The 20080-nt window shown below is 54.9% G+C and overlaps 8 protein-coding genes across 8 annotated transcripts; 4 read left to right on the forward strand and 4 right to left on the reverse strand.

The window, feature by feature from the left end:
• Positions 1–586: 586 nt before the first annotated feature.
• On the reverse strand, positions 587–1505 carry CTAM01_03815 (uncharacterized protein; the record flags this gene model as incomplete). The annotated part of the gene is made up of 2 exons (XM_060519846.1): positions 587–938; positions 1225–1505. The coding sequence occupies 2 exons, from the start codon at positions 1503–1505 to the stop codon at positions 587–589; spliced, it is 633 nt and encodes a 210-aa protein (XP_060385267.1).
• A 1967-nt stretch (positions 1506–3472) lies between these two features.
• On the reverse strand, positions 3473–3814 carry CTAM01_03816 (uncharacterized protein; the record flags this gene model as incomplete). The annotated part of the gene is made up of 1 exon (XM_060519847.1): positions 3473–3814. The coding sequence occupies one exon, from the start codon at positions 3812–3814 to the stop codon at positions 3473–3475; it is 342 nt and encodes a 113-aa protein (XP_060385268.1).
• Positions 3815–3892: 78 nt separating this feature from the next.
• CTAM01_03817 (uncharacterized protein) lies at positions 3893–4264 on the reverse strand (the record flags this gene model as incomplete). Its single annotated transcript, XM_060519848.1, has 1 exon — positions 3893–4264. A coding segment is annotated over one exon (372 nt), but the record flags the coding sequence as incomplete, so codon positions are not given.
• Positions 4265–6414: 2150 nt separating this feature from the next.
• Positions 6415–8286, forward strand: CTAM01_03818 (FAD binding domain-containing protein; the record flags this gene model as incomplete). The annotated part of the gene is made up of 1 exon (XM_060519849.1): positions 6415–8286. One exon carries the CDS (start codon positions 6415–6417, stop codon positions 8284–8286), a length of 1872 nt encoding a protein of 623 aa, XP_060385270.1.
• Positions 8287–12875: 4589 nt separating this feature from the next.
• On the forward strand, positions 12876–13490 carry CTAM01_03819 (nitroreductase; the record flags this gene model as incomplete). Its single annotated transcript, XM_060519850.1, has 1 exon — positions 12876–13490. One exon carries the CDS (start codon positions 12876–12878, stop codon positions 13488–13490), a length of 615 nt encoding a protein of 204 aa, XP_060385271.1.
• Positions 13491–14021: 531 nt separating this feature from the next.
• CTAM01_03820 (phosphatidylserine decarboxylase) lies at positions 14022–15609 on the reverse strand (the record flags this gene model as incomplete). The annotated part of the gene is made up of 2 exons (XM_060519851.1): positions 14022–15108; positions 15167–15609. The coding sequence occupies 2 exons, from the start codon at positions 15607–15609 to the stop codon at positions 14022–14024; spliced, it is 1530 nt and encodes a 509-aa protein (XP_060385272.1).
• A 1063-nt stretch (positions 15610–16672) lies between these two features.
• On the forward strand, positions 16673–18934 carry CTAM01_03821 (ubiquitin family protein; the record flags this gene model as incomplete). The annotated part of the gene is made up of 2 exons (XM_060519852.1): positions 16673–16957; positions 17015–18934. The coding sequence occupies 2 exons, from the start codon at positions 16673–16675 to the stop codon at positions 18932–18934; spliced, it is 2205 nt and encodes a 734-aa protein (XP_060385273.1).
• A 778-nt stretch (positions 18935–19712) lies between these two features.
• On the forward strand, positions 19713–19961 carry CTAM01_03822 (uncharacterized protein; the record flags this gene model as incomplete). The annotated part of the gene is made up of 1 exon (XM_060519853.1): positions 19713–19961. The coding sequence occupies one exon, from the start codon at positions 19713–19715 to the stop codon at positions 19959–19961; it is 249 nt and encodes an 82-aa protein (XP_060385274.1).
• Positions 19962–20080: the final 119 nt, after the last annotated feature.

A 20080-nucleotide genomic window follows, 5' to 3' on the forward strand; every position in this document is an offset into this window, starting at 1 on the left:
ATGGTTGTTACCAATTCCCCCTAAGAGTCGCAAAGATTGACTTTCAAGGGCAGCGCAGCCATTTGATTTGGCTTCCACTTGTACGGTTTTGGCATCAGTAATACATTTGAGGAAGTTCAATTCGAACCTCGCGGCATGCGTGATTTAGGTTTTAGCAGTAAACGTGCTGCATTCTGCTCCTGATTGGCGTTTGAGCAATCGCCAAAGGGCACCTCCAGCCTCGCTAAGCTCAGGGTTTAGAAGAGCTCATCAGGTCCGTAGCCTTCGGAGGCATGTAGGCTACTGAAGGGATCAGATATAGCGAATAATTAGTACATCATGTACCGTCGGGCACAAGCCTACCATCAGTGAACGTTACGTCGGGGGTCACAGACCATTACTCGGCTTTCGCGATGCTGCTCTCTCATGTAGCCGAGATGCTTCGGTTTATCGGACCTAACTCTTGTCATGTACACGTGGAGAGAATGACCTCGGCGCAAAGACGGGCCCGAGTTGTTACCCCTAAAGTCTGAACTCTGAAGGATGTCAGTCCCAGTTTGTGCTGAGACTCATGGGCATAAATTTAGAACACAAGCTATATCTTGCCTCAAGCCCACTGAGTCGTGAACGTGTGTAGAAATGCTTCTCGGCGGACAACCAGTTGTCTGAGTGGCGGGTTGCGATAGCATGCTGAAAGTGAATTGCTCGCTCTCGGGCTCAATGTCTTCGTGCTGCACTGATTCCAGTTGACGGATAAGCGCTGCAGTAAGCGATAAAAAAGGCCCTTGGGGTGCGTGACAGCTAGCCTCAGTAAAGTGAACCACCAATGACCCGTCGAAGCAATCCGTCTTACGGTGCTCTCCTCGCCACTCAGAGACGCCTCACGAGAGCTGTCTGTGGCTGACGGCTGCGGCACATAATCAGGAGAGTTGGTGGCTCTCGAACCCCTGAGATGGTGGCTGAAGAATCATCACTCTCCTGGAGCAGACCACAGCCCCTGAGTCACGAGCTCCCCGAGACCGTCTCTTCGATCGTCGGCCCAGGCTCGGTCATTGAGACTCGTAGCCCAACCTCTGATCGAGGTCAAAGGCCCAGATCGCCATGTTCACCATCATCTCGCTTCCATACCTTCTGGAAGCCTCGGGGGAAGGCAGGCGTAATAAGAAGGAGGCCAGGGTGCTCGACGACGAGCCTGCCTCAACCAAATTGCCGGTACGTTTCGTGGCTCCCTAGCCTACCATGTACGGAGTAGAGGCACATGCCTGGTCAGACGGTAGCCGGCAGTCCAGCCGAGATGACCACACAGCAGTCGCAATAAGGCCCGGGGCCGGGCTTGAGCTAGGTGAGAGTTTCGATGGACCGGCATCCAGGGGTACAAGTCCCCCGGAGACGCAGGAACGCATAGGGACTGGCGCAGTGCCCGTCAGTGTGGAGATGTACGCTTGGTCGCACTGTGAAGAGAGATCGACGAACCATGCTGATGTGGGTGCCGAGCGGGCGAAGAGCTCACGTGCGAACACGAGCATGCTGGGGCGGACAAGGAGGCTGGTTTGAAAGAATCTTTCCAGAGCGCCCCACGATGCCAGGATCAGAATACCAAGAAGGGTAGCAGATTGTTGGGGTCTGAGTTCGCCAACTGGGAGCGACCACTTCGTACGTATTTATGGAACATGAATGCAGCGGTATTGCTGCTCTTGTTGCCCATGTTGCATTTACTGCTGGTCGCAGAGCAACACTGACGAAGCATGTCTTATTGTTGAGCAGACTGCTGGTCGACAGGCTAGCAAATCAGAGAGAGAACCGGAAAAAACAGGATTTCAGTTTAGTTCCGGGAGCCAGGTTCGACATCCGGATGGATGTAAACTCCAACCCAAACATGACAGGGCATGTCGACGGGGAAGTAATCCGGCTGATCCGCGCAAACAAATCCCAAAGGGTGAGAATTGGTTGGGAACGGTTGAAACAGCCAAGGGGAGGAGGGAGGTCGGTCACCGAAGAGGCGAGCGATTGAAAGACCGAAACTGCGAAGGCGTTGATCAGTTGGCCGCTGTAATTAGTAGGAGAAGCGAATAAAGTTATCAGATCGAACCCATGCCATGTCGCTGGGTATTGGCGTTAGTGGAGTAAGTCGAGGGTTACACTAGCAACGGGAGCTCAGGCCGGAGCCTCAGGAGAACGCCCGCGACAAGCTCGAAATGAAGATGAGACATCACTAGACGCGCAGGGAGACGCGAGCGGGCCCTGCTTCGCGACATCGCGTAGGTCTTTGATTTGAGATTTCAAGTGTGCTTGCTCGTTTGCGTTGGGAGGATTTACTAGCGTGGGTGTCGACCGGGGGTTTGACAGCAGCCGGTCTCGGAGATTGAAGACAATCAGATTAGATGCGATTGATTTGATGAGATTGATAATGTGCGATAAGATTGGGGTGTGTCTTGCTTTGGTCCGGTGGAAAAGCCGAACAGCCCCAGCTGAATTGGTTGGACGTCATGATTGGATGAAAAGGTTACGGACAGGGATCGGATGGTTCAATGCGTGTAGCATTCCGTCAGGAAAAGCAAGGTGCGGAAATGGTTGGTCCATTGGGCAACACGAGATGAAGCATCCCTCATTTCGTTTGGTCGTCTGGCTCAACGCGGCCGATCTTCTTTGCTTGTGACGTTTTGTATTGTGCAACCACCTCGGAGATGGGCGGTCGAAGCGTGAAAGGCAAGCCCAGAGGAAGTTTTGTCACGGTATCTTATGCAGCAGACAGCATTGCGAACCCAAATGCAAAGTCTAAGAGCATGTTGAGATGGACCGAGAGCATCAGAAGATCAGAAATCTGATACGCTCACGTGAGCGGTCTTGTTGAGAGCCGACCGTCGTTGCCCGAGTCTAGAGATGGGGAGACGGCCGGAATTCCTCGGTTCGGCAACGGCAGCCGGGGCGCGTGTTTACGGAATCCGGCGAATTTTGCCCAATCCCACCTAGGAGAGGAGCGGGTGACCAGCGTTGCATTCCGCGGGACACCTTTCGTCAGTTATGCAGCATGGAGGTCTGCACGCGGAGCTGATGCTGGTGGTTCTTGGGATTTGACAGTTGATGCGCAACAATCAGATGGTGACGGCCAGCATGGGGGGAGACTCTGCTGTGCAGGATAGGGAATCGGTATACAGTGTGCGATTTTGGAAAAAACTTAGAAGGGAGCCGGCGCAAAGGAGTGGCAACCCAACGGCTCATGGCTCGGCATTGTGGGCTGACTCGACAGGGCCTTTGACCGAGTCTTGCTCGTGCTTGGCGTGTTTTCCTTTTGGTTTTCGGTGAGCGGTGAATTGTATTGCAAGTCGTTATTTTTGGGCCTGGCCATGGTGCTGTTTTCATCGAATGACCGTGGTGCGCAGAGAAATTGCTTCGTTAAGACGTTGGGTCCAATTCGTGACGGGGGGCTGAGCTCGCCCAAGAATGTCTGGGGCCCTGGGGGTGACCATTGTTGTGGAGGGACGAACCCTACCGCTTAGTAGAAGGCATGCCCGAGCAATAATGCCTCTGACGACTCGGGGGTGGCTGATTCCCAACGTGCTGGAACGCACTGTTTAGGAGTGCGTGGTGTGGTACGTAGGGCCTGGAAGGCAAGTCTGGGGTCGTGGCAGGACCCCGAGTCGCAGAGATAGGGCTTCCGACGTTGCAATAGCGTAATAGGGGCTTCCAGGTCTGCACACTGTAGACGGAGCTTCTTTGACACGACGGCGGAGCTGAAGGTCAAGACCGGGAGAAGTTGGTGGTGCTGCTGCATTGGTGCCGCGGAGCGTGTTGAAGTGGTGCCGCGGGAGGTGCAGAAGACTGCCGTGTTGTCCATCTCCGAAGGTGGAGGGACAGTATCGGGACTCTGTACGGTTATCTCAGCGACAGAGTGAAAGTGAGGGGTGCGGCCACCTCATCGTGCGTAGCCGGTGCTGCACGATGGTAGCTGGATAGCATCACGGGAGAGCGCAATCGTGAGGGGGTATGGTGAAATGAGGGCTCTTTCAATGGCCAGCGAGTCCGGAGCAGGTTGGGCCCAGCATAATGGACCAGCAAGATGGATCTTGGAGTGCGCAAGCGGGCGAGGAAACCCCACACTCTTGTTCTGTGGCGGCGATATGCGATGCAGCAATGTACGATGTCGTTGTACGTGCAAATACGGGGAACGGTGAATCGTCAGGTTTTCCAGTTGTGCGGGACAAGAGTCCACCGCAGTGCAGCAGAAATGGGCGGCGACCCTGGCACTGTGAGGATCGAAGCGCAAGCGAGTAGTCTGCTGCGCACGGTAGTGTACTTGGTACGGATATTCTACTGTGGCACATGTATGATGTGGTTAGAAAGCCCAACAAGAGTGGGTGAGCGGATCAGCTTACCTCATTTTACCTTTGGTTTCCGGCAACCGGCTCGGTTCCCATCACCTCTGCCAAGAGCGACGGGAAGTGACAAGACACAGAAAGAGCCAGGCGGAAGAAGACTGAGAAAAGCCGGGCAAGAAAAGCCGGGAAAAGAGGATGAATCGGGTAGGGGCGGGTGGAGTGGGGTGAACCGTGTAGAGTACCTAGGGTAGTAGTAGTACCTACTCAGAGTTGTGTGGAGGCAAGGCAAGAAGGAGCGAGTGACTAAATTCGTACCTTCCACGTTAGCGGATCGGAATGTGGAAGGAGAAAAGATAGGAGATGCAATGCCTTCCGCTGCACCTCGGGCTGTGACAATCAATTACCTACCTTACCTACCTTACCTACCTTGCCGGGCATGGCATTGACGTTGATGTCGACACGTCCCGAGGTTCAATCGCTGCAGGAGAGGCTGAGCCCGAGATGTCGATTTAGAAAAGAAAGCACCGAGGAAATTGAATGAACGGGATGGTGACAATGCAGATGCCAGAAGGTACCTCTCTCAATACACAGGTCTCCTCGTCATCGGGGCGGGCGACATCGGCCAAGAGCAAAAGTGGAGTGTTGTTAGGAACACAAGAAAGGACCCAGCGCGCGGTCTCGTGTTTGGTGCCCGTGGACCGTGACTTCCTTAGGTTTTTCTGCAAGTGCTTGCATTTCTGATGCTACTACTCCGTAATCTGATTGATAAGGCAGGGCATCTTGGGCGGAAGCAGCCTGAAAAGCAAATGGAAATGTGGAAAGCACCCGAGCGCGAGTGCGAGCTCGGATGTGCTGGAATTGACGTGACGCATTCTCACATATTTCTTTCTTTTGCTCGGTAACGGCATGTCGTGACAGTCCATTGCAACAGTACCCGTAAATTGTATGTAATATTCTGTTTACCCAACCGTGCCAACCAAAATGTGCCCGGATCAAGGCTGAATCTTAGTCAACGGCGGTGCTGGTGTTACAGTCATCAGCAGCTGTCAGTGTCGCACATTATTATCCAGTGGCCATTCATCATTACCCAAGATGAACAAATGCTCTCTGCATGCTCAGGTCATCAATCAGCAATCAAATCATGATGCGCAGCCCGTCGTCGCCGCCGCTTGGGGGCCAAGCCAAGCCCGAAAAGAAGACGTACCTTGGGTACCGTGGACAGTGCCAACATCTCCGGCGGGTGGACAGTGTGAACAGAAAGCCCCGCTCACTGTCCGGCTGCGGCCACTACCACGGTGCCACCGCTGTGGCGGCTAGGCCCAACAGGGGCATTCCAGGGTCCCCTGTCGCAACCCAAAAACGGAGACTTTGCACTCTTCTTCGTTTTCCTCACTGTTACTCGATTGCACCTGGTCGCTTTTTACCTTGCATTTGTTACGCACTTTAGTACGCAGTATACGGAGTACTCCTTCACTACTGGCCAGCCTGGATATCATCAAGCCCTTGTGCCTGTCTTTTCCGGCCGGTTCCAGTCGAAATTTAAAAACGTGCAGTAAAAAAGAGTACATTCCTTGCTCCAGTATCCGTACTCCCTCGGTCCAGAGATCGACAAACCTCACCTATTCCTTACCAAGTACGGATACCTACGCCCCTACTACTTCGTACGCCTTTTCTTTTCCCGGGGCCTGGGCCAGGTTTTCCCACCATTTTTACGGTTTACCTCATCGACCTCTCCACGTCCCAAAAACTTAACATTCCTCACCCTTCCGCCCGATACTTTTTCGCTCCTTTTCTCTTTTCCCTACCTTACACCACACACACCTCGGCTTATCTGATCAAACTTATCTGATCAAGAATTCCACAACCTGGTTTCATCCATCTGACAACCCACAGCCACTCACCAACTCCTACAAGACCCCTTCTGTCCCGCTCTCACCACAGCATGCTGAGGACCTACTGACTATCCGCCCCTCCGTCCTTTCACTCACGTATACTTTACGCCGTCCTCTACGCCAAAGTCTTTTGGCCCACGGTCACCCACCAAAGTCGTATAGGTCATCGGTACCCGTATTTCCGCCACCTAAACAACATCCTCGACGACATTCGTAGAAATATCGCCATGCACAGCACGATGGCGACCACGGCCATGGCTTCCCAACTCATCGGGGCTACCAGCAACTGCATTCCCGAGGAGCCCAGCGTTTCCTCCGTCGCACCTTCCCTCACCTACTCGGAAGAGTCAGAGGATCAAGATGAGGAAATCCATGCCCCTAGGAGGCGGCGCGCTTCTACCCGCCTCATTGCGCAGAGCCCTGCCGACATCCAGCGTATCACGGGCGAATCGACAGCTCAATTGATCCAGAGATGCTGCGGTGGCGGCTGCTGCATGAAGTTGGGCGCCAAGAAGGAGGGTCTCGAGTACGAGAGCATCCCCTTTCCCGATAACCACGCGTACAAGTCACTCGCCCTTAAGATTGGCGACATTCCCACAAAGTTGACCAACATCGCCGACCTGCCCGAGCAAACCGTTTTCTTCGAGCCCGTACCTCGTTCCACTGCGACCCCAGCCGTCGCCTCGTCTCCGACAGACTCAGCAATCTCTCTGGGTGCTGATGCGCGCGAGGACAAGACGGCAGACGCACTCGCCACCGTCCAGAACCAGCTCAAGGACTTCACAATCGATAACATCGATACCGCCCGAGAGCCTCCCAGATACGTTCAGCCTCACCCGCCTTACCACGTCTACGCCGCACGCATCGACTCGACCCGTGAGTTGACTAAGCCCGGCGCCGAGAAGCGCACCTACCACTTCGACCTCGATATCACAAGTTACCCGGGCGAGGAAGACATGGACTTCAGGGTCGGCGGTGCCATTGGTGTTATGGCACCCAACGATAAGGATTGTGTCGACGATGTTTTCGACGCCCTCATGGTGCCTCGGTTCCTTCGGGACAAGCCGGTCCTGATGAAGACCACCAAGGGCCGCTGGCCTACCGTGTGGGGCGACGACCAGGCCCGCGAGATGGTCACCACGCGCCGGGACTTGCTTACCTGGTGCTCCGATATCCAGTCCTACCCCCCGACCAAGCAGCTTTTGCGCATTCTTGCCGAGTACGCCGAGGACCCTAATGAGAAGAAGTTATTGACGTACCTTTGTGCCGCCGAAGGCCAGGGCGTCTTCTGCGACTTCCGCACCGGACCCCACGTCTCCCTCTCCCAGCTCTTGCACGCGTTCCCGAGCTCCCACCCGCCCATGGACCTCCTGCTGTCTTCCTTGCAGACGTTGATGCCGCGCTTCTACTCTCTGTCCAACGACCCGCACGACGCCTACAAGACGCGCGATGGCAAGGTGCACCGGCTGATCGAGATTGCCGTCACGGTTCATGAGACTGCTGACTGGCGTCGCGGTCTCCGTACCGGTATCGGCTCCGGTTTCTTCGAGCGCCAGGCCCAGAAGTGGTTGGAGGCGAAGCGCAACGGAGAAACCCCAGAGATCCACATCCCCATGTTCAAGGGCCTCATGGCCAACCCTCTCGCCAAGCAATTCGTCTCCGACGGCCCCATGCTCCTCATTGGTGCTGGCGTTGGCATCGCTCCGTTCAGAGGCTTCGTCCAGCGTCGCTTGAAGACGGCCAACTGTGCAAACAAGGTCTGGGTTCTCCAGGGCATTCGCGACTCGCTCGTCGACGAGATCTACAGTGGCGAGTGGGGTGTTCACGAGGACGAGGTCAAGCGTGTTGTTCAGAGCCGTCGCGGCGAGAGTCGTTACGTCCAAGAGGAAGTGCGCAACCAGGCCGACCTGGTATGGTACATTGCCAACGCCGTCGACGGTCGCGTCTTTGTGTGCGGAAGCACCAAGGGCATGGGCGAGGGCGTTGAAGAGGCTCTCGTCGACGTGGCCATGCAAAAGGGCAACCTCGAGCGTGAGGAGGCCAAGAAGTACTGGGAGCTCAAGAAGGAGGCCGGCCAGTACATTGCCGAGACGTGGTAAGGTGCTGGTGGGCGGGCAGACCCCCGCCATTTTATAAGTCTAGCATCCTCTTACCAAAGGCCCCAAAAGTCCGCAAGTCCCGGAGAAGGATGCGAACTCGGGGATTTTATGGTCGGGGCGGGCGGCTTACTGCTGACGCGGACGATCATTCGGTGCCTGGCGCTGCTGTGCCACCGAACTCGGACATAAAAACGGCTTCGGTCTCATCGGACGTAAGAGATTAAATGCCAACAGCCGCGCATGGCGACGAAAAAAACACAAAAAAGGTCAATGACCCCCCGAAACATATTAAGAGCATGGGGGGGATGACGAGGGATGCAACCTCGTAACAAAATGGGCAACAACCTAGACGGCGTTTTCGGGCGGGTTCAAGGGACATGATTTTCTGACAACCAAAAAAGACATTGGGCTGTTGCGAGACAGGGTTTTTCTTTTTCATTGTTTTGTCAACTACGGCATCACGGTGTTGACGGGAGTCAAAATGGGGTTTCAAAGAAGGCATTCATTGGATTGCTTTCACCTTGGGTGCTGTTAGTCGCAGCGTCCAGTCTCTAGCATGTATGTTGTATAGGCGATGGCTTTCACTGTAGCATTAACAAAAACTGTTCAACAATCGAAAGTTCGGGAGATTAGTGAGACTTCACAAGGCCATGAGTAAGAAGTATCGGTGGTGACTAGTTAATCACTACCTCACGAGTATAGCAAGGTGGGCTGTTGTTCTCTTATGAACGACTTTGAGGCTACCTGACTTTAGAATGCAACCATAGACGATGTCTATAGCCAGGTTGGCAAGATACAAGGAGTCTCGCCATGTCTTTTAGTATATTTAGATATACCCCTGAGGATAAGTCAGTATATTTGACGGAGTAGCCGGCTCTAATTATACCGTTCCTAGGGCCCTTTATCGAGGTATATAGTTGGCTGGTTAGAAGGATGTTAGTAAGTGCTCCTGTATAAGTGAGATCGGTGATATAATTGAAGACAACAAGAGGCATCGGCTAGAACGCCTGAAAGAAGGATGGTAACGAGACTTTTGACAAAGATACATCCCTTTCCGAAGGAATCCATGATGAACTTCACAGGTATCGATCTACGTATTTACTATAAAGACCTTAGGATAGATAGCTAGGAGAGTATATCGCTAAAACATCTAAGAGCCTTTAGAAGCAGCCGGTTCTTTAATGCCAGTGACGCCTTTATGTTTCATTTTTACTCTCTTCACAAATAAGAAAAGTTTATAACAATTATCAAATTTCCTATAACCTGAGGAGGGGGAGCGTACGATTTGCTCTGTGAAGTATAGTAAGTAGGTGGGGTTTACCTCACTTACGCCTGCGAACCCGTGCGTGTCTGACATTCCCTGGCTACGTTCTTTTATACCTTGTATCCCTTGCTCTATAGCTATGTGGCGAGAGCACAGAAAGCATCTCAATGCGAAGTTCTCTCGGTGCGGGAGACCCATACCGAGGTTGGCTTTCCTTTTTACGGACGTTCATGTCCATGAAGCTCCTACCTAGAAATTCCTCCTTACGAGGTATTGAGGTCCTGTTAAGTATCTCACCTTACTCTCTTTTACCCGTCCGCACGCAGCAGATGTAATGTGTTCGTGGATGAATACGAGCGAACGTGAAAGGGAAGATGAATGACGGACTACTTGTTCCACTGCGGTGAGTTTATAGAGATGACATCCGTCCCTCCCCCCGTTCGAACTTGTCGCACCGACCATACCAAGTAACTACCATGACGGCCCCCCCATCGACATACTGGCCGGCGCCGCGACCATCTACAACGCGGAAACATCTGGTGGATTCTCCTCCGCTGGCCAATGTCCCCCTTTAAATACTACTACCCTTGAAGGACTTGTGATGGCAGCAAAACGTTCCTTTCTGGGCAACGGTCGGCAAAAGATTGTAGTTGTCGGTACATATGGACTTTGCTGGGAAAATCCCCAGTGTGTAAATCCGTGTGCCCCCCCCCGAACGGGAAGTATAATTCCGTATTTCCGGTCCCCCATCTTTCGCAAAGTCCCTACTCCGGAACGGAGTGCCCTTTTTGAAATATCGCCACCCACCGAACGGGCCGGTTATCGCCCAGCGAAGACTGCCTTGCGCCGGTCCTGACAGGTCCCGGGCGCCCAACACTTGGAAGTTCTTGGCGAAGAGACGGTAGACACGGCATGCGCCGTGCTTCATAACGGAAGCCGAAACTCTTTGCGCCGGGCAGGTTCTCTTCCGGAGGAAGGGGGGGACATGTCAACTGGGTGCTCCGGAGTGGAGCTACTCCCGGTCGCATATGGTTCATGTGGGCAAAATATGTCCGTACCTCACTTGGTATCCGTATGGAGACGACCGGGGCGCCATTCAGTATTGCGCCATCGTGATGGGCTGGTGGCTGGACGGGCGGGAGTAAGGTACATAGTTCTGGCGGGGTGGGTTCTCGCGCGCGGTTATGGATTGGGAGGGGCTTTGGCTTATTCAGCTGCTTGTCATCGCGCGGGTGTGTGTAAGTGTGTGTGTGTGGGGGGGGGGGGGCCAGGGCCCTGTGCTTCTGCGTTCAGGATAGCTTTGCTCATTTGAGCGATGCGCTGGGACTTTGAGTCGTGCAAGTTATGCCATCGTACCTAGCATCTAGAGAAAACAGAATACTGGCGCGCGTTGGCTCTTGTCTTGGGAATTGATAATCACGAGTGCTGGTTTGTAATTCAACAAACGCCAACCGCGCCGCGGTTCTGGAGGCACGGATGGTGAAGTGTACGGTCAACGGTCGTCGTCGTTTACCCGACCCGCGCGGGAACTTGGGAGAAAGGGGTCTCGGATGAAATGCGGCGACTTTTGGATGCGCCTTGGTGTTGCTGCTGCAGGATCCGATCTGGGTGCTCGCTGCTTGTGGATACCTTCTTAGAGCAGGTCGGCCGCGAGCTCTCGAGTCTTGGGACGCGCGGGAAAGGCGCAGGCGCAGGGCGCATCGCCATGCATGTCTTTGAACGTGTTTGTTCCCCAGCAAAGCACTTGGGCAACTAGAGATGGTCGGACGATCAGGGGAGACGGGAATGACAGACACACGCGCGGTAGATTGGAAATGAAATGCTTGGGGGGGGGAAGCTATGAAGCTATCCAGGAGGCTTGTTTTAGCCCCCAATCTTGTGTCTCTCCCCTGGGTCTGTTCTTCACCGCCTGCAAGGGGGTGATGTAGGTACTCTGGAGAGCTGGACGGGACGTGTGTGCATTCGTAGCGTGATGTATCTGGAGTCTGTCATTATTCTAGAATTTTCGTGACAGGCGTGGCGCACGCCCGCATGGGCGTCTATTCCCTCTCGTTGCAATTCCCGCGCGGTGGATGTTTGCATCGTTCCCCGATTCCCCGAGAAAATATCGGGAACCGGAACCATAGCATGCTCTCTTTCTTCCACTTTGGCATTGCACGAGAAATAAGGTACCTTACTCTAGGGAACCCCCTCATAAAAGCTTGTCTTTGGGTAGCGGTAGCTAGCACGAAATGATGTAAATTGGCGAGTAAGAAGTCCAATTATCATCGAGTTCGTGAACAAACTACCTCACAAGTTGTATGTATGAATGTACCTATCGCGTTGTCTTTGTGAGGTTGAACCGCAGGAATGAAAATGCAAAAGGTACCCCGCCAGCGGAATGATGTCAATTCAGTACTCCGAATCCGTGTACCGCCCGCTTAATCATCCCCCAAACTTCCCCAATACAGCCTAGTTTTTGTGTAGAGTGACATGACAAAGAAATGCGATTCTGCAGCGAATTGTGACTCGCCGTCGGCCATTGGAACCAGCGGAAAAAAGAAAAAAAAAAAGATTCCGCTTCATCGCGCCGGAGCTTTCCTGCGCTATCGACTCCTTGCCAGCCATGTCAGTCTCAATCTCTCAGGCCCAATCTCTCAGGCCTAGGTAAAGATACATTATGTCGGTGACTGGCGCCAGTTGGATATCATTGGGGTGCCATTGGTAATCCGGTACACGCTTGATTACCACACCATTTGCTCAGCGGCCGGGTCCTCGTCCCCCCAAAGCACGCCTTTGGCGCTCGAGCATCTTCAGTCAGGGTGGGTGGTCCCCATCCGATGATGGAGACGCCCTGATCCATGGCATGGAGGGGCAGAGAAGCGGGGACCTTGGGCTTTGTGGTGTAGCTGTTTGGCGCACCTGCTTGCTTGCGACCACAGTGCTGCTTGCTGTGGTTGCTAGGTGTTGCTGTCGATGTGGGGGAGGAGGGGTGCGAGGGAGGGAGGGAGAGGTTTCCAACGGGTTCTGAGACGCCTTTGCGGGAGAAATCCCAAAGGCGGGATGGGAAAGGTATCCGTACCTAGCGTCAGTACGGATACTCCGTAGCCATTGTGGTTCCCATGCCCCCCCCCCCCCCCGTTCCTCTCATCCCCCCTCGGTATATAACCCATCGAGACGCCCTCCCCCAATCCCAAATATGTAGGAGAGAAGAATCATGATCAGCATCGCCAGAACAGCAATCCAAGCATCAAAGAGACTCTCCATCCTCCGTCCTCTCACCACAACCACCACCATAACCAAACAACAACCCTTCCTGAGAACCTTCACCTCAACCACAGCCAAAATGTCCGCCCCCAGCGCAAACCTCATCCTCGACGCCGTCAAGGCCCGCCGCACCTACTACCCCCTCTCCAAGACCCTCCCCATCGAGACCGCCCGCGTCGACGAGATCGTAAAGACCGCCCTCGCCCACGTCCCCTCCTCCTTCAACTCCCAGTCCAACCGCGTCGTCGTCCTCCACGGCGCAGAGCACGAGAAGTTCTGGGACATTGCCCTCTCCGTCCTCAAGGCCATCGTCCCCGCCGAGCAGTGGGAGTCCACCAGCGGCAAGCTCAACATGTTCAAGGCCGCCGCCGGCTCCGTCCTCTTCTTCGAGGACCAGGACGTCGTCAACGGCATGCAGGAGAAGTTCGCCCTGTACGCCGACCGCTTCCCCGTCTGGGCCAACCAGTCCGACGGCATGCTCCAGTTCGCCGTCTGGACCGCCCTCGAGGCCGAGGGTCTCGGCGCCAACCTGCAGCACTACAACCCGCTCGTCGACCAGCAGGTCGCCGCCGAGTGGAAGGTCCCCGCCAGCTGGAAGCTCAACGCCCAGCTCGTCTTTGGCGGCAAGACCGGCGAGGCTGGCCCCAAGGAGTTCAAGCCCATTGAGGACATCTTCAAGACCTTCAGCTCGTAGACGACGATAGAATGGGACGCCTAGGACCTGCGAGTTTTCAAGAGAGGAGATGAAAGTCAGTGGAGGAAAACACATATAAAGCTGCATCTGCTGGAGTTTTTTTTCTGGCCCACCCTGTTTGGCTATTTAGACAACCTTTAGCGATGGACTTTTGAATGAATTTAATGCATTGAAATGATTCTAAAACATTTGTTTGTCGTCGTCTCTCCAAATCCTTTCGGAAAAAAAAAAAAAAAAAAAAAAGGTGCCATGTAAGTGAGACGGGATCGGCGCCACGCTCACGGGAGCCAATTGAATCCGCCCATTCGAAATAAAGATCTGACGCCACGCGCTGACGGGCACAACGGGATTCAAATCACACTTTGGGAATCCGGGCTGACATCGATGGTGGTACTCCATAGCGCTGAGCCTAGGAGACTACGAAAAACAAGATGAATTGAGCTCTCCGTTTTTGTTGTTCATCGCGACGCTTAGTCAATTGGTGTATATGTGTACATGGACATTCGTCCTATTTAGACAAAAAGACATCTTTTACTCTTCTTCAATAAATCCCAACGCCTGGCCCATTCTGACCGTCTGGCCCTTTTCAACAGCCCATCTCCAGCCAGACTTGTCATCCGGCGTTTTGCCCTCGGTCGGCGCCTCAAACACCAGCACAATGGTGCTACCGAGCTGGAAACCACCCATCTCCTCGCCTCTCCGCAGAGCGTGACCACCGAGCACGGGACTGGCCGAGGCATACGTCGCCTCGGCGAACCCCGTGTAGGGCTCACCGCGGGCCGCAGCCTCCTCCGCAGCACGGTCGGCCGCCGTGTCCGTGGTCAAGCTGTTAGTGCGCAGCTCACGATCAAAGTTGATCTTGATGGATCCCACGTTGGTGGCACCGACGGGGACATAGCTGAAGAATCCGTAGCGCCAGCGGCCGAGGAGAACGACGCGCTCGTTGAGAGTGAAGAGACCGGGCAGCGTGCGCTGGAGGTACGGGGAGACGCTGTAGAGCTCGCCGGCAAAGTGACGGCGGCGTTCGACGACCCAGTTGGCGGGCGAGTGGAAGCGGTGGTAGTCTCCGGGGGCCAAGTAGATGACGGCGTAGTACAAGGACGTCTTGTTGTCGGGCGAGATCAGGTCGTACCAGGGCTTCTCGCCGAGGGCGAGGTCGGCGCGAACCTCGGAGACGGCAGACGGCGAGGGTGGCTCGACGGCCTCGTCTTTGAGGGAACCCTTGCGCACCGACATGGCAGCGCCCGAAAGGAGGCTGGGCACGGTGTAGGAGATGCCATTGACGCGTGCAAACTCCTCATCCGTCCTGACGAGGTCCTCGTTGGGGGAGATGTTGGCCTTGTCCGCCTCAGCTTCCTGAGGTGTGGACCATCCGCTCGCGATACTTGATGTGGGTGTGTTCTTGCCGAGGAGTGCGTCGATGCTGTACGTCATGCCCTTGACCTGCTCGATATCTCCGCCTTCAATCTGGCCGTATTGCAAGACGCGGCCATCAGAGGGAGAGAGCAGGGCGTTGGAGTCTGGGTGGAGGGGACGGGAACCGGGCTTGAGTTGGCGGTAGAAGAAAGAGGCGAGGTTCGGATATGTTCGCAAATCGGGTTCGGCGACTTCGTTCAAGCTGTCGAGGTAGGTTAGCATGGAATGATGCCAGACTCGGACTTTTCGATAGACTATACTTGACGCCAAAGATCCATGAGTAGAGCTTGAAACCGGGAACACGAAGGTAGTAGGGGATAGTCAATTCGTTGAAGCGACCCCAGAGCCTCGAAATCGCTTTCAAGGGCAGCGTCGACATGACCTGGACCTGCCATGGTCCGTCGGGCCTGATCTTTGCGCGCTTCTTAGGCGGCGCGCCATCCTGGACGTCGTCCCTCTCCTGCTTCTCGCGCTCGCGCGTCGAGACCTTGTAGAACTGGACCAGGCCCAGGAAGCCGATGCCGAGGCCGACGGGGATCTGGTACCACTGCACTTTGCTGTTGTTGAGGGCGTGCCGCAGGCGGGAGGAGAAGCGAGGGCGCTGCTGCTGCTGGGAGAAGAATCGGGTCGAGGCGCAGGGGCCGTGGAGAGAGAAGAGGTTGGTGGCCCGTAGCTGGCTCTGGCGAGCGTACAGCGTAGCCATGGTGGGAATGGGACCTCAATCGAGGGGGTTTGCGATTGTTTGGGGCCACCGGGCTTTTGGCTGGGTTTGCGGGGACGAGCAAATGGGCCAGACGATGACAGTTTGGATGAGCAGGCGTCTTGCGATAAGATCTTGCAGCTCGGCAGCGGCAGCTTTGGGATGACGCAGCACGAACCATCCGACTGCGCTAGTCTCATTTGGGCAACCAGGAGCAACGTCCTCTCCATGATGCATTTGAATAGACTTCGAGCACACAAAACTGCTGGAAGCCGAGGAGCGTTACTTCATCTTTTCAAAGTTGTATTGAGGGGACTTTTCCGAAGCAAATTCGGAATTAATCTATAAAAGCTGCACTGTGGCTCGAACTCGTAAGCCACCAGCCTCATAGAAGGAGAAGTGCTTGAGTCGTCCATCTTTGACAGGTCTCAATTGTTCCGTGTGTGACTGAAGCTCGAGAGACTCAACTCCCCGACTTTCTCATCATTTTTGCCTGCCCTGGGTTAGTCACTTGGGCAGAGGGATGAGATTTAGCGAAACTCTTGCGTTTCTGTGACCGTGGCGCTGCTGACCCCTTTAATGCATCACTATTGCCTCTAGTAACACAGCTCATATTCACATACACATCTTCATAGAGAACATGCAAATCACATAGAAATCAGAGTGACAGGAAGGTAAGCCTGTCAAAGACGAATACCTATAGGTAAGTTCCAGGTGATGCATACCTCCCTTCCCTCAATGTAACTGAGGATCAGATGCATCTCATCTTTTGGCTTACATAATCGGGCTGTCACCACCCGCCCGATTGGGACAGCGTGCATGGATCGGGCCTTCCGGGTCCCAGGGACAGACTATGTACCCACGTTTTTAGTGAGGCCAGCGGGTCCGTACCTGAGCTGGAGAGTCTGCAGTCGGAGAGCAACACATGTCCTAAATTTCCCCGTCTACGAACGACACGGTGACATGAGCATCGTTTCCTTGCGCATACACCACTACTCCTTTCCCGCGGACAATCAGACGAAGCTGCCGCGTCGCGCTCTGCGTGGCATGACCGATAGGCCTCATCATGGCCTCTGAAGCCTCGTCTTCCGCCGCGCCCTCTGCGCCAGAGGCTACTTCTGAACACCTGTCCGTAAACCTGCAAGTCTTGTCGCCATCCACCGCTGCCACGTCTAGCCGACCCTTGGTCTTCCCTGGTCTCGCAGCCACCACGACGGTTCGGCAGCTCAAGGAGAAAATTCGACAAGCGCTTCCTCTCAAGCCGACCGATGCCCAGCAGCGATTGATCTACCGAGGCCGGCCTTTGGCGCAGGATGGGGACACTCTCCTGACCGTCCTCGGTGAGGAAGTTGTGAGTCTCCCTGCTCTGCTGACAATTGCACACCATCGCTGACTGACTTGGGGACAGATTCGCACTACCGACCAGCAGACGATTCACCTCGTGCTCCGAGACGTCACAGAACCGCATCGCTCTACGACTCCGACACCGGCACTTGTTCGAGGGTCGAGCCCGGCGCCGCCCACTGCCCATTTTCCAGGCCCTTTTGGCACCACCGGTCAACCCCAACACGTCCATCATCATGGCAGTCAGCCTACAGCTGCGGCCTTTACCAGACGAACGCCTCTGCATCCGACGTCGAACCCTATGCCCTTCCCAGCACCACCCCAAATACCAGCGAATCTGACCCTGCAGCAGCTCCAGCAACTGCAGGCGCAACAGCACCAGAGCATGACGGCCTGGATGAACGGACTTCAACGTGAGGCTATGAACAGGGCCATGGCCCACCAGCAGATCAATCAGAATCAGGCTATGAGAGCGTCTATGGGTATGCATGGCGTTGGCGACACACCGGCGGCGGTCCCCAATCCTGTGGAACCCACTCGTGGACGCGCGAGCCCGCTTAGCAATCCTGAAGGGCATACGTATGTACGAGAGGGTCTCATGCCGAACGGACAGACGTATCGCGTAACGGTCAACGAGACCTTCCTCGGTGGCCAATTGAATGTTCAGCAGCCGGGCAGTCAAGGCACCTCGACGCCTCTGTCCACTGCTGACGTCCAGACCATCTTGAGGGCCGCTGACAGCAACCAAGCAACATTGGCCATGACCAACGCGATGCAGAGGAGCGCCTCAAGCACATCTCTTGCCAATGGAGGCTCATCTGTTGGCGTCACTACTCCTTACTACCCAACCCCTGGATCCAGAGCCAGCAGTAGGCGGCCTACCCCTGATCCTACCGCTCGCTCAGTCAGCGGCGGCAGCAGACATTCTACAAACGCTCAACAGCAAGCACCGTCCGGTCCTGAGGTTTATATCTTGTCTTCGCCTCAAGGTCCTCGTGCTCTATTGATCAACAACGCCACGGACTCGTACTACACTCCAAGAGGGCAGCCCCACACTACCTCAACCCTTCACCAAACCGCCTCTGCGCTCGCGAGAATGCGAGGTCGCCCTCAACATGTTGCCTGGCCAGGAGCCTTTGTAACTCCACCACCTCATCACGAAGAACAGCAACCAGCACATCAAGCTGAACCTCAACCGCAGGTGCAGCAGCAGCACCAGCCTGAGGCACAACCGCCCATGCATCAGCCTCAGGGACAGCCTGCCGCAGCAGCAGTGCCTGCCCACCCCAACAACCCGGGTATCGCTCCGCTCATTGCGCAAGTGTGGCCGCACTTTTGGCTGGTAGTTAGGCTTGCCCTCTTTGTGTGGTGGTTTACTTCGCCCAACGCCGGCTGGTCTAGGTGGATCACTGTGATTTCAATCGCGATCAGCATCTTTGTTCTGAACACTGGACTTCTAAACAATTACTTTGACCAGGCTGTGGGACCAGTCAGACGTCACATGGAGAATCTGCTACCCCTAGCTGCGCCGAATAATGTCAATGAGCCTGTCCGTCCCCGAGACGACCAGGCCGTGGTTGGACGCGATGGTCAACCTGATCCGACACGAGCAGCTGCCAGGCTGGTAGCTCAGCGCAGACACGACAATGCGAACTGGTTGATGGATCAAGTGCGGCGGCTCGAGAGAGCTGGTCTTCTCTTCCTGGCTAGTATTGCACCAGGTGTTGCGGAGCGCCATATTGCTCATCTTGAAGCCGAAGCCCGCGCCGAGCGTCAGAGAAGGGAGGAAGCGGAGGCTGCTGCTGCCGCTGCGGCAGAGGCCGCGGCCAACCCTGAGAACAACACAGAAAACCAGAATAATGACGAGACGAATGAGACTTCAGGACGCAACGATACGGAGGGGGGTGAGAACGAGGCTCAGAGGGAAACGCACGGGGGAGACCAGCGTCGAGCGGAGGAGCAGCAGCCGCTGTTGGCGCTGTAGGAGGGACGGAGCCCAAAGGATCGAATAAGATGAAGGATCGTTGTAAAATACAGATTACCCAGCGGACGCTCCAAGGACGTTCCTTTGCGCATGGAGTCGGGTGTAGAGCGTTGACATCGGGACTCACATCAATGCATGTTTTTGTTTGTCCAGCGTAAAGATCAATTTATGTTCTATCCATTCCTATCTCGACCAGTTTACGCCATGGATGCAACCGTGACCCAATCTGTTGCAATGCCTCAGGTCAATCTACGCGTGTCGTCGTCTTGGGTTAAGATTTTGAGTTGTTGACGGGGCCCGACACGATGGTGAAGGCTACCCAATACCTCATAACTCAATCCTCTTTTTCACCGCCCAGGAGTGGTTTACCCCCTCTACATGAAAGCCTCGTCTCGCGTCATTTTCATCGGCCTTCCTCTATAGTATTCTCCGAATAATTACACCATAGAGGAAGGCTCATCGTTTGGAGTCGTTTCCGAAGTCTCCTCGTTGCGACCTCTCTTTTCTCGTACACGATTTCCCCGTACACGACCGACCACCAGATAACGGCCGGCTGTCTCACCCATCTTCTCATTAATCATGGGCTAGACAGCCGTCCCTCGTCCCTCAGTAGGCTTGCGGTCGGTCGAGGAGTGTTGGAGGCAAGATCAATACGACCCTTTCCTCGCCGTTTGTCGTGTGCCTTTTCCTCTGCCTTCCTCACTTACCTCTTATTTTCCTTTTACCCGTGGCTTTTTTCGCTTTTTTGTTCTTTTCTCTTCGTCTCTCTATCGTATTCATGTGGGCACAGGCTCCAGAGCACGTCAGGTTTCCATCGGACCATGTCGTTCTCCCAGACTCGAAAAATCTCAGCAATGACGCCTCTACTTCGTGTCTTGCGTCGTCGATTGCTTCCTATGCGTCTGATCAAGTTTGTCGTGGTCATGGTCGATGTTTAATGCTCGTCGGCTCTCGCTCCAGGCACCATCATCTCAGACGATCAGAACGAAAGTCTCGTTACAATCCTGGAAGGGAGGGCTGGGGGTGATCTTGACCTCCTGATACGATAGCGCGGTGGCGAGCAGACAGATACCACCACTCCGACGGTCCTCAAGATGAGTGCCGCCGCATCGATACGCGTTTGGTGCTTTTGCCGGCGTGAGCGAG

This window comes from Colletotrichum tamarilloi (assembly GCF_030869305.1).
Source record: "Colletotrichum tamarilloi strain Tom-12 chromosome Unknown Scaffold_9.1, whole genome shotgun sequence".
NCBI lineage: Eukaryota > Fungi > Ascomycota > Sordariomycetes > Glomerellales > Glomerellaceae > Colletotrichum > Colletotrichum tamarilloi.